Source organism: Perissodus microlepis, chromosome 7 (genome assembly GCF_051167445.1).
Source record: "Perissodus microlepis isolate ML-2025 ecotype Zambia chromosome 7, ASM5116744v1, whole genome shotgun sequence".
In the NCBI taxonomy this organism is placed as follows: domain Eukaryota; kingdom Metazoa; phylum Chordata; class Actinopteri; order Cichliformes; family Cichlidae; genus Perissodus; species Perissodus microlepis.
Genome location: NC_140467.1, coordinates 42,064,462 through 42,076,154, shown reverse-complemented (window position 1 = coordinate 42,076,154; position 11,693 = coordinate 42,064,462). Strand labels below are relative to the sequence as shown.

At 40.4% G+C, this 11,693-nt stretch overlaps 2 protein-coding genes across 2 annotated transcripts in view; one reads left to right on the top strand and one right to left on the bottom strand.

The window, feature by feature from the left end:
- Nucleotides 1-34: 34 nt before the first annotated feature.
- orai1b (ORAI calcium release-activated calcium modulator 1b) lies at nt 35-3,094 on the bottom strand. The gene is made up of 2 exons (XM_084935151.1): nt 2,761-3,094; nt 35-2,655 (listed from the first exon to the last, which is right to left on the bottom strand). Exons 1-2 carry the CDS (start codon nt 2,872-2,874, stop codon nt 2,098-2,100), a joined length of 672 nt encoding a protein of 223 aa, XP_084791277.1. The 5' UTR covers nt 2,875-3,094; the 3' UTR covers nt 35-2,097.
- Nucleotides 3,095-4,009: 915 nt separating this feature from the next.
- The window catches only part of kdm2bb (lysine (K)-specific demethylase 2Bb), a 31,826-nt gene continuing 24,142 nt past the window's right edge, over nt 4,010-11,693 (top strand). The window contains exons 1-12 of the mRNA XM_084935147.1: nt 4,010-4,262; nt 4,812-4,956; nt 5,060-5,138; nt 5,281-5,327; nt 6,347-6,525; nt 6,681-6,787; nt 8,896-8,989; nt 9,135-9,288; nt 9,401-9,516; nt 10,087-10,207; nt 10,589-10,995; nt 11,104-11,190. Coding sequence (XP_084791273.1) covers nt 4,218-4,262; nt 4,812-4,956; nt 5,060-5,138; nt 5,281-5,327; nt 6,347-6,525; nt 6,681-6,787; nt 8,896-8,989; nt 9,135-9,288; nt 9,401-9,516; nt 10,087-10,207; nt 10,589-10,995; nt 11,104-11,190 — 1,581 coding nt within the window. The 5' untranslated portion in view covers nt 4,010-4,217. The remainder of the gene's footprint in view (nt 4,263-4,811; nt 4,957-5,059; nt 5,139-5,280; nt 5,328-6,346; nt 6,526-6,680; nt 6,788-8,895; nt 8,990-9,134; nt 9,289-9,400; nt 9,517-10,086; nt 10,208-10,588; nt 10,996-11,103; nt 11,191-11,693) is intronic.

The window sequence follows — 11,693 nt, the reverse complement described above, 5'->3', positions numbered from 1 at the left end:
ATGGAATATAGATGAAAGTCAAGAATCCTGTATCTAAAATTATTAGAATATTTAATTTAGAGTTTGAGTAAATTACTATTCAAACAGTATAAATACAGTGTATCTCACGGTTTAGTTCAATACCACCAACCACAATCATGTGGTAGACTGCTGACTTGACAGTTGACTAGATAATGATGATCATCACTGCGCATGAACACAGGAAGTCATTGCTGAAAAGGCTGGCTGTTCTTGAGAGTGCTGCATCACAGGATTTAAAAAGTTGACTGCTAGTGTGGCAAGAAAGGGTGCAAAAGAGATAATCACAGCATTGAGAGGATTGTCAAAAACAGCTGACTCAGGAAGTGATATTCAGGTACTCCTGAAGCAGAGACATCACAAATGTCTTACCTGGGCTAAAGATGAAGAACTGAATTTGCTCAGCGGTCCAAAGTTCTCTTTTAAGACGAAAGCAAATGTTGCATTTTGTTTGCAAATTACAGTCTTAGAGGTTTGGAGGAAGAACTGAGAAGCGCAGACTCCATAGTGTCTGAAGTCCAGCGTGAAGTTTCTGCAGTCTGTGGTGATTTGGGGTGCTGTATTATCTGCCGCTGTTTTGGTCTGTCCCCTGTGTTTTACATCAACTCCAAAATCAACACAGGTGTCTGCCAGGGTTTTCCAGTGCTCTGCATGCTTCCATCTGCTGACAAGCTTTAAGGAGATGCCAATTTTCTTTTCCAGCAGGACTCAGCCCCTTCCCACAGAGCCAAACATACTACTACAAGGTGTGCTGACTCTGCCGTTACCGTGTGCAAGTGGTCAGCCAACTCAGGAGACTGGATGTCAGATTTTCATGAGCTACAAGCCATACTCATCAAAATTAAAACAAAACAAAAAAAATGCTTAAAATGTCACTCAAAAAAACAAAAAGCTTTTTCATTATATTTTAATTTTTTAGAATTCACTAGCAACTGGATTATGGCCATCTATCAATGTCCCAGCTGCTTAAGTAAACACATCTCTGACCACATCTGGACTACAGCCTCACATAGACTCTCAATTCAAAATAATCACTTTTTATGTTAAAAACACAATTGGAAAGCTCACAGTATGTACTTCAAGACTGAATCACAAAGACAAAATGCCAGTTCAGAATATGTGAGACAAGTGGAGTGCTCAGACTCTTCAAAATACAGCACTAACAATTAATATTAACATTAAGTTTCCAGCAGAGATCCCAGTGAGATTATAAAGCTGTGTTAGTGTGTATAAAAATGTCAGCAGTCTAAGGCAAACAGATAGGACTAAGCTCTTTTTCATACATATACTGCATACTTTTCTAGATAATCTAGTGTGTGATAACACAAATGTCTGGCTTGCTCTGACATTAGAGGCTCTTTATCCTGCCAGCTCCATAGTGCAAAGTCTGTGTAATATAAGGACAGAACATCTATCTATTGGCAAGTCAGCATCCTCACGAAGCCCAAACCAGACTCTCCACACGCAGTCACGTTTTTGATTTTTGCTATGATCGTTAACTTTTAACACCACTTTGTGAAAAGGTGTTTATTTGAACACCACAGCCTGTGCAAAACGAGACAGCAAAACATACTGAAGTTGTACTGTAAGTTGTGCAACTGATTAGTCGACACAAATGGAGAGCATTCTGAATGCAAATGGTGAACATTAAAAAACAAACAAACAATAAGACCATGTAAATAAAGGGTTAAATACACATGGTTCACAAGGTAATATACATAAACAAATGAAGTATTCACTGACAGACGGTTAAATAAATACAGCAGGCAGCAACAGACAAGATTCCAGGTTACTGTTCAGACATCTCTCCCATACCGTTGGAGATCAGTGAGGCAGCTACCACTGTTAAGACTTTCCGATTTCAAGCTACATGCAGCACGGCGGATATACGAGTTCACAGTCAATCAAGTGTGTTTTCTAAAAAATACAACTGTTCTTCACAAAATAAGTTTCACAATAAAGAGTGAGATTAATCTTCATTCCTGTAAAAACCATGGAAGCCAATAACGAGGCTTCTGACTTGGAGAATTCCCAAAGGGGTCACGAGTTCCACCACAGATGTGCATCAGCTGGACCCGACTATGGGAAATGTGAGCTTGGCGACTGCAAGATGGAAGATTCTCCTCTGTTATCAAGCTCATTCTGTAGCCTGGTGAGGTTGGAGAGCTCCTCCAGCTCCTCAAACTGTCTGTCAGTCTTGTGGCTCACCAAGGAGCGATAGAAATGCACAGCGAAGACTATGAAAACCAAACCAAAGGGCACCATAATGGAGGTGGAGGTAATGGCAGCAGCCACTCCGGAGGAAACTGTGCTGTTGCTGGATTTGTTGGGCTTGATGGGCAAAAACTTAACCCAGCAGAGTAGAACCACCTCTGCCAGGAAGAGCAAAGTACCAATGACTGTGGAAAACGCCCACGCCAGCTCAATGTGCCGGTGCATTCGCTCATGTGGAGACTCCTTCACCGAGTTGAGATTGTGGACGTTGCTCACGGCCTCTATGTTGGGTAAAATGCAGGTGCTGACCATCAGAGCGAACAGGTGAACGGCTACGAGCACAGTGGTGCAGGCACTGAAGGCAATAAGGAGGGCAGGTGGGTAGGGGTAGCTGTTGTCCAGCTGCACTTCTACCATAGCCACCTGAGAAGACGGAAGGAAACAGGAAACACAACGTTACAACACAGGTCAGTAATGTCCTCTAACAGATTCGGAAGAGTTCCCGTGCTTGCCAGGAGACTGTGTTACCATAGCAAATCCAGACAGCAGAGCCGAGGTCCGACTGGAAGCCTTCAGTTTAGCTCGACTCAGGTACAGCTTTCTCCAGGACAGCGCTTGCAGGGAATGCTCGTTCAGACTCATACTGCGACACTTAGCAAAAACACTCTGTTACTTAAAAAAGGAGATTCCGACAGCGTACACTTACACAGCATTTAACCTCGCCTGCTAACTGAACTGCGGAAGCAATTTCTTGTCGTTCTTCAGCGTGCCGCTGTACCGCCTGCACCTTGCATTACCCATAAGTCTGCGCGCTTCCATGGAAACATCCGCTGCTGAGCATTTGCTTTAAAAACATGGTGCTACTCATTAATTAGTCAGCGATAATAGTGTAACTACGGAGTTATATATGGAATATATAACTCAATATAAATATAAATAAATACATACATTTTTTTAAAAAATGGCTAAAGTCACATTTTGCGGGTACTTACTCAACCGTATGAGTAAATAACTAGAAAATTGAGGAAGTATTTGAAAATTCGAGATGTTAAGTTGAAATGTTGAGAAAATAACCGGAAAATTCAGCTTAGCTACGCTTAACGGAGGCTTGTTTCCGCCACTGAATTTTTTTTTTAAATAAATAAATAAAAATGATGCCAGGCAGAGGTAAGTTCAAATTTGGAGTTATTATCTCAAAATTTTCTCAGCGCTTTAAGTTGGTAAGTCAAGATTCTTAAGTTAACCTATAAGTAGAAAATAAAAATAAAATGATGCCGGGGGGAGGTGAGTTATCTCAAAAAAATTGAGAAACTCAAAGAGAAAAAAAAAAGTGACTTAACAGTTTCGAGTTATGAAATTAAAAAATTTGCAACAATAACCCCAAATTTTGAATTAGCTCTGCACTTTCCTCGCACTAGGGAAAAAGGAGAAAAATTAAAAAAAAACCTGATTGAATAGCTTGAAATTTCAAGCTATTTAGTTAACATTTTAAGATAATAACTTTTTTTTTTTTTTTACATTTTATCTTATTTTTCAGCGGTGGAAACAAGCTTATTAGAATTGCACGTGTAAAACTTATAAACAAGGAAATAAAAAATAAACTTTTTAAGTTAAATGAACCGTTCTTTATAGTTTAATAAAAGGGAGTAAATATACCTCCTTTTTATTGCTTGATGTTTAAAATAGATATCAGCGCTATTCGATAACAGGGGGTTTAACCAGTATTAGTATCATTTCCCCCCCACTACTACAATAAAACCGTGTGACGTGGGGAATGTTTATTGTTGGTGAGCGCGGTTAAAAAGCGTACTGACATGCCGTGACGTTGTCCAACAATGTTTTGGTTCCTGGCGGTGACGTAATACACAAAAACATGGTTCCCTTGTTTTGAACCCGTAAAGCGTGCTAAGTGTTTTCTCTCAACTTCGCCACGCACGGAGATGCATTCGCGAAACTGAGTGGCCGGAAAACAATCGTAAAAGACGATGGCTCAGGCCGCAGAGACGTGTGCTGAATCCGGACGCAGGCTGGTGTGTACCATCTGCCGTGTTAAACGTTAGCTTATGAGGCGAGACTGGCAGCGAGCTAATTAGTTAGCTAAGCTAACCCTCGCCACTGTGAGCGTTGGGATATTTGTCAAGTCACTTGAGATGTCCAAGTTTAAGCAAAACGAGGAAAAACGGCTAACTGTCGCATTTTAGAGTCTATAACTTCTTTTCTGATCGCAGTAGTTGAGCGAGCGTAGCGTAATTAAAACGAGATAAATCAATATCTGGAGCAGCGGAGTCGAGCAAACATTTTACAATCGCTTCCATAAAATATCACAAACAGCTGGCTTAGTAGTTTTTGCACTGGTTCACACATTCAAAGAAATGACTGCTGTTATAGTACTATCAAAACTTTAGCACAACCCACTGCTCCAGTTTGAAAGTCACACATAAAATTAACGATCGGTTTCCTCACACGAGTCACAATGACCGTTCAAGGGGGGCAGAAAGTGGCCTTTTGGGGTAGAAAGAGTTCTCTCTTTCCGCGTGGCTCTGTTTTTGTCTTGTAAAACATCTCGTTTTCAATGGCAGCGCTCCATCTCCCGGACGATGTACGACGAAAACGAGGACCTGTCTGACGTGGAGGAAATTGTAAACATCAGAGGGTTCAGCGTGGAGGAAAAGGTCCTCAGTGACAGCTACAGCGCAGACTTTGTCCGGGTGATGGAGGGTAAAGGTAAAGCAGCACGGTGCATATCAGCTTTCTTATAGGTTACATGTGACTGCAGTAGTTTTCAAATAATTGCTGGGGACCTAAATGTAAAACTACTGTCTTGCAGACTTCACTTATGAATATGTGCAAAGGGAGGGTCTAAGGATCCCTCTAATTTTTAAAGAGAAAGATCAATTAGGGATCAGGTGAGAAGCCTTTCCTTTAAATGTGCAATGCCTGTGCACATGCTGTAGATTCAACCTACTTTCTATTTTATTTATATATATATTTATGGTTTTAAGTCTTTGGGAACTAAACAACATGCATCCCTTTCCTATAATTATGCAGAATGCCAGATCCAGAATTCACAGTCAGTGAAATTAAAGGACTAGTTGGTAAGTAGACACCGATGCACACACATGCATATTTTTACCCGTGCATATACTTATTACTCTTAGCCTGGGTGCAAACACGACCAAAGTATATCTGCATCTTGTTCAGAGAATAAGGGCTTTTGCATTGTCGTAAAAAGTAAAAAAAAACAAACAAACCCCAAAACAGTCTGTGATATGGTGAGGCTCCATGCTGACTTCGTCGTGTTTCATGGTCAAATTTCCTTTTAATTTAATTTATGATGAAACATGTTCAGTCTGCACTAACTATGACTAGGCATGTGGGAAGTTTCAGGATAATGAGTAGCTGTTTTAGTTTTGTCATAACAATTTGCTAATTTTATCTGATATTATAGAAATTGCTAACTTGAAAGATATAGTAGAAATGATTTATTTACTTATCTGCCTACCAACCATCCAAATCTAGTGGATGTTGCCGATGCCAAATGCTAGAAATGGACATAAAAAATAGAAGAGAATGTCAAAAAAAGTCTGATTTTAATCATGCATGTTAATACGTCAGTGTTGTTTTTTGTATTTTTCTTAGGAAATAAGTTATTTAGTGAGCATGCATCTGTTAGTCACTCTGCTGTATGCCTGTATCTCTGTCTGTGTCTACCTCTTGTACTATTGTGTTATGTGTGTAGGATCATCACGATAGGTTCACCCAGGGCCTCTTGCTCATGTTGTGGGGTTATGTTAAAGGTCTCATCATGCTGTTTTCTGTTTGCGACTCTTTTCTATTGCAGTGCAATATAATTGTGTTAAGTGTGCCCTGGAAGAAATTGAGCCAGGGTATGATTGGGGTGTAGTTGCCCCATCTAGTGGTTAAATTTGGGAATTACAAATAAGAAGTACTGCTCTTGTTCATAGTAGAATATTTTGCAACAGTACAACTTCTCTGTGTATAAATATGACGAAGCATACGCCGACTTACAGACAGACTGCACTGGATTGCGTGTTGATGTTGATGCGTGCGATCTCATTGGCTAAATTCATCGTATCCTGGTTGTTTTTCGCAGGCAGTCGCCGGTCTGTGGACGTTATGGATGTGAGCACTCAGAAAGGTTCTGAAATGAGCATGGCTCAGTTTGTCCGCTATTATGAGACGCCAGAGGAAGAGCGGGACAAACTGTTCAATGTCATTAGCTTGGAGTTCAGCCACACCAAGCTGGAGAACCTGATCAAGCGTCCAACAGTGGTAATCTGCCCCCGACCCTCGCTGTGTATCATACTATAAGGGGTTTGATAGATGTCACAAATCTGGTGAAAGATTCAAAGAAGAATGACAAAAATAGAAGATGATAGAACACTGTGATTGGTTGCTGAATGGTGCTGCTTTGATTGCTCTTACAGGTGGATCAAGTGGACTGGGTGGACAACATGTGGCCTCCTGGTTTGAAACAAAGCCAAACTGAAGCCACCAATATCATCTCAGAGATGAAATACCCCAAAGTGCAAAGGTATGCATTGCACTGTTGTGCTTTTGTTTTTATGAAGTTCTCTTTGGAGCTGTGTGTCAGTCTATGAGGGGTGAAAAAAACTGTGTGTAGAGCAAGAAAATAAATACTAATAAAAAGAAAACACTTGTAGAAAATGTCTGTTTCTCCTCCCATCTCTCATCCATCGCTCCATCACGGTAGAGTACTGCATACTGTCAGCTCCTGTACGTGCTCCTTGTTGTTGCTAGGCAGCAGGATTTTTTTCCCCCTCCTCGCATAAGAGAAAGGTTTCTAACAACTGTGGTCTGACTGCACACACACACCTCTCAGCCAATCAGCCGTTGAAGAGTCAAAATGAATCAAAACCAGGGCTGCCTGTCTTTTTAATGTCAGCTGCCCATATTTTCTACTGTTACACTTAAACCCTGCTAATCTCCTGTATTGTTCATAGAGGTTAGGGAGATGCTGGCAGTGGTTTAGGGTGTAACGGAGTAGAATATCAAACAAGACGATTTTACTGCTGCAATTTCAGCACACTGTGCAGAAGCTAGTTTAGAATCTATTACTCAAAATAAAGCCATTTTCAAAACTGAAACATTTCAGTCATCTGTACTCTTGTATTTTTCCCTTCAGCACACTCACTGGTTTCCCCTTTGCCTAGAGGCTTCACTTTAAAATTGTTAATCTAGTATACTGTTGCATGAAGACACATCCCATGTTGTTTCTCACCTCCTGTTCTATTTAATTGGCATATATATATATATATATATATATATATATATATATATATATATATATCTATATACACCAGCTTTTTGTTAGGTACATCTGTTCAACTGCTCATTAACACAAATATCTAATCAGCCTGCTGATGTTCAAACTGAGTGGGGAATGGGGAAGAAAGGTGACATAAGTGACTTTGAACGTGGCATGGTTGCTGGTCCCAGACTCGCTGGTCATATGAAAATGTCGATTTACGGCACAGCCAACCCTTCCAGGTTGCTTTGAGTTGATACGAAGGCAACAGAAGCTCAAACAACTTCTTATTACAGCCAAGATATGCAGAAGAGCATCTCTGAATGCATATCTTGGACTACAGCAGCAGAAGACCACACTGATATTTTTAAGATGGGGTCAGACCAACATGAAAGCATCCATCCTTCCATCCATCCATCCATCCTGCCTTGTATCAGTGGTTCAGCCATCTTCTAATGGCTGCTTCCTGCAGGATAATGTGCCAGATCACGTAGCTCAAACTGATTTTCTTTTAAACATGACATTGATGTCACTGTACTCAAATGGCTTCACATCAATATGAACCAACATCTGAACTGGAATGACTGACTGTTCGCTTTATAATTTCAAATAAAGTTCAGAAAAAAAAACAGGAAAAAACCCCAAAAACAATATGAACCAACATCTGAGGTATGTTTCCAGCACCTTGTTGAATCTATTCCATGAAGAATTAAGCCAGCTCTGAAGGCATAACGGGGTCCAGCCGAGAACTAGTGAGGTGAAACTCGTGATATAGCTGTGGAGCGTTAAATTTTTTATTATTGTTGCAGTGAAAGCTACCCTGGATATGCTCTCATTTATGATTCACTATGAACTGTCTTCTTTCATGCGGTGATAACACACAAGTCTTTAAATTAAAAAGCTGTGAAATAGTCAATAATGATGTCAGGATTTTTTTATTTATTTTTTTTTAAATTTTGGCTTAGCTGTTTGACGGATGGTTCAACTGGCAAAATTCAAGCTTCTTTTTATTTGTGAAGGTGTTAGATTCTCTCTCAGTGGCATTCACAGTATCATCGTGTGCAAGATGTCCTTGGAAGGGCTTTCCTTTAAATGTCTCCAAGTCAGTGGGGATTCTCTTAGAGATTATACTCTTTAGCTAAATTGGCAAATCATTTGTGTCTTGGGGTGCTAGTCATTCCTAAATTAATTTCTAGAGGAGAATTGCCTTATTATGAAGTGTTTTCTACGCTGTGTCGCTCCCGAGAGTTACCTGTGTCGGTAGCATCCTGAGATTATTGCTGCCTTGTAATTAGCCATGTTGTGTTTACCACTTTTTTCTGTTTACCTATTTACTTCTTGTCTCTTAGATGATTTTCTAATTTCCTTTGTAGGTATTGTTTGATGAGCGTGAAGGGCTGCTACACAGATTTCCACATCGATTTTGGGGGAACTTCAGTTTGGTATCACGTATTCAAGGGACAGAAAGTAAGTTTATTCTTTCTTTGTAAAGCTTGGTTGCCTCTATAGGATATACTGATCACACCTACGAAGACGTCTGCTAATATTCCTCAAAGCTTTGAATGTTGTTAACAGTTACAGACTCTAAGTAGAAATGACTGCTTCTCCTCAGGTGTTCTGGCTTGTGCCTCCAACTCCCTATAACCTTGCCCTGTATGAGGACTGGGTCCTGTCAGGCAAGCAGAGTGATGTCTTCCTGGGAGACCGAGCTGATGGATGCCAGAGAGTGGAGCTTCAACAAGGATACACCTTCTTCATCCCATCTGGTGTGTTGGCATGGTTGTCTTAAAGTAGCCAGCAGGAATAGATTAGGCTGCATTAATGCTCAGCTTTGAATATTTGACCATTTTATAACACATTTAACTCTCTGTAATTAAGGGTGGATCCATGCTGTCTACACTCCCGTGGACACACTGGTGTTTGGAGGCAACATTCTGCACAGCTTTAACATTCCTATGCAGCTTACCATCTATGAGATAGAGAACAGGACAAAGGTAGGAGTCTATTTTCTCCACTTTGTGGCTTAACTCTGATCTGGACTACAATATAGTAAACTCCACGTGGGAGAAATTAATCTCTCTGAGAACCAGGGGAAGGTGAAAAGTTTACCCTTGAGAGAGACAGGAGAATAAGAGGTGTGGGCATTTGCAAAACTAATTTTTGGATAAAGTAACCCTTTCTTGGGTTCTTTCTATATTTTACTTGCGTTGTGCATTAACATCTTTGTGGCTATCTTTTTCCACTTCCTGTTAAATGTGAGCTGGTCTGCTGGGATTACAGTTGCATTACTGAGAATTCTGCATAGCCTCTGACTGTCAGAGCACAAGATACTGCTACAGATAGCAGCTGCCTCGTTCCTTATAGTCCTTTATAGTTTGACTTACGCTTTAAGCTGTTTTTTATATGCATTAAAGCTTTTGTGGTAATGGAAGGCCAACTTTGTTTTAACCTTACTTAAATGACCAATCATTGAAAGCATCCATTTGAGATTTTCATTTACTTTTTAATGGTTCTTTAATTGAATCTGTCATTTTTAATTTTTTTTTTTTTTGGCATCCCTTCAGGTTCATTCCAAGTTTCGTTTCCCCTTCTATTATGAGATATGCTGGTATGTCCTGGAGAGATACCTGCATTGCCTTACCAAACGGTCCTACTTTTCTCAGGAGATCCATAAAGAATCTATGGGTGAGTGAAAAACCTCAATTACGGCACCAAAGTAATTGCACTCTATACCTCTTTGTGACCAACAACCACCAGCAACTGCTCGCTGGCTGGTTGGGTAATACATATTTTTCCCCAGCGACATGTGGTTGCCGGGGAGGGGAGGGGGCACTGACTGGAGCCTAACCCAGCTGGTATGTCACAGGAAGTCACTTTAGATCAAACGTGAATGTTTCAGGGGTTTGGATGTGTTGTTGTTGCTTTGTTATATGTGCTAACCTACAAATTGACCCATAATTTCAGGATTACTAACAGGTGCTCCCCAAACTAGAGAAATTATTTGCATTCATTGGTATGCCTGTTATCAAAACATCCATTATAGGAAATCTGCTTTTATCCCTGCAGATTTTGAGACAAAGTCAAAGACAGAAAGCCCCTCCTCTGACTCCAGGAGTCAAGACATGAACGAGGACTCGTGTGGGACTCATGTCAGAGATGAGCAGGGTGAAAAACTAGAGAGAGTTCCTCAGGATGGACCCTGCACACCCGACAATGGGAAGGGCCAACATCTCAAAGCTGTTTTATCCATCGACTCGGAGGACAGCTGTAACCCCAGCTCGGCCTCTTTAGATTTCCCTAAAACTCCTTCAGACTCTCCGAACTCAGAGCCTCAGAATAAATGGATTCATTTAACAGAGTTTGAACTGAAAGGGCTAAGGACGCTGATTGAAAAGCTCGAGTCACTCCCGGAAAATAGGAAATGTATTCCAATGGGAATAGAGAACCCCCAAGCGCTGTTGGATGACTTAAAGGTAAAAAAACCAAAAAACCAAACATGTTTGCTGCATGCCATCAGATTACTTAACAGACAGGAATCATAGTTCGGCCCTATTTTGATTTTGTTCTCTGTGCCTGTCTAGGTTGTCTTAAAGGAACATACTGATGATGACCCTAAATTAGCCATCACTGGATATCCTGTGGTGTACTGGCCTAAGAAAACCATAAAGGTAAGATAGTGTCACCTGCAATACATCTGTTTTCCAGCAAATATAGTGTTTTTACTTAATTTTCAGGCATTGAGAATCATTTTATGTGCTACATACCTGTGTAGTACAAAGCTTATGCACCTTTTGCTTAAATTTGTGGTGCAAGCAACATCACTGAGTATATTTTAAATAGATATTTACCTATCAATACAGGTGTGCATATTTTATATATTTCTTTACCTATGTTATACAGGTACATATCTGGTATAGGACAATTATTAATGGCTAAGGTCCTGTCTTCCCTCACTCATCCCACCACTCACTGCACTCCTTCCCTTTAGCAGGAGATTTAACGGTTTGCATAATTTTGTCATAACGGGCTGCAGTATTGCCTAATAAAGTAAATGATGAGATATTTTTGCTCCTCTGCATAATTTGACATGTGTTTTGTTGTCATTAATGCTTTTTGGTGTGCCTTCCGAATCCAAAGCAAGCCTTTAGTGTCCATAAAAACATTGTTTACT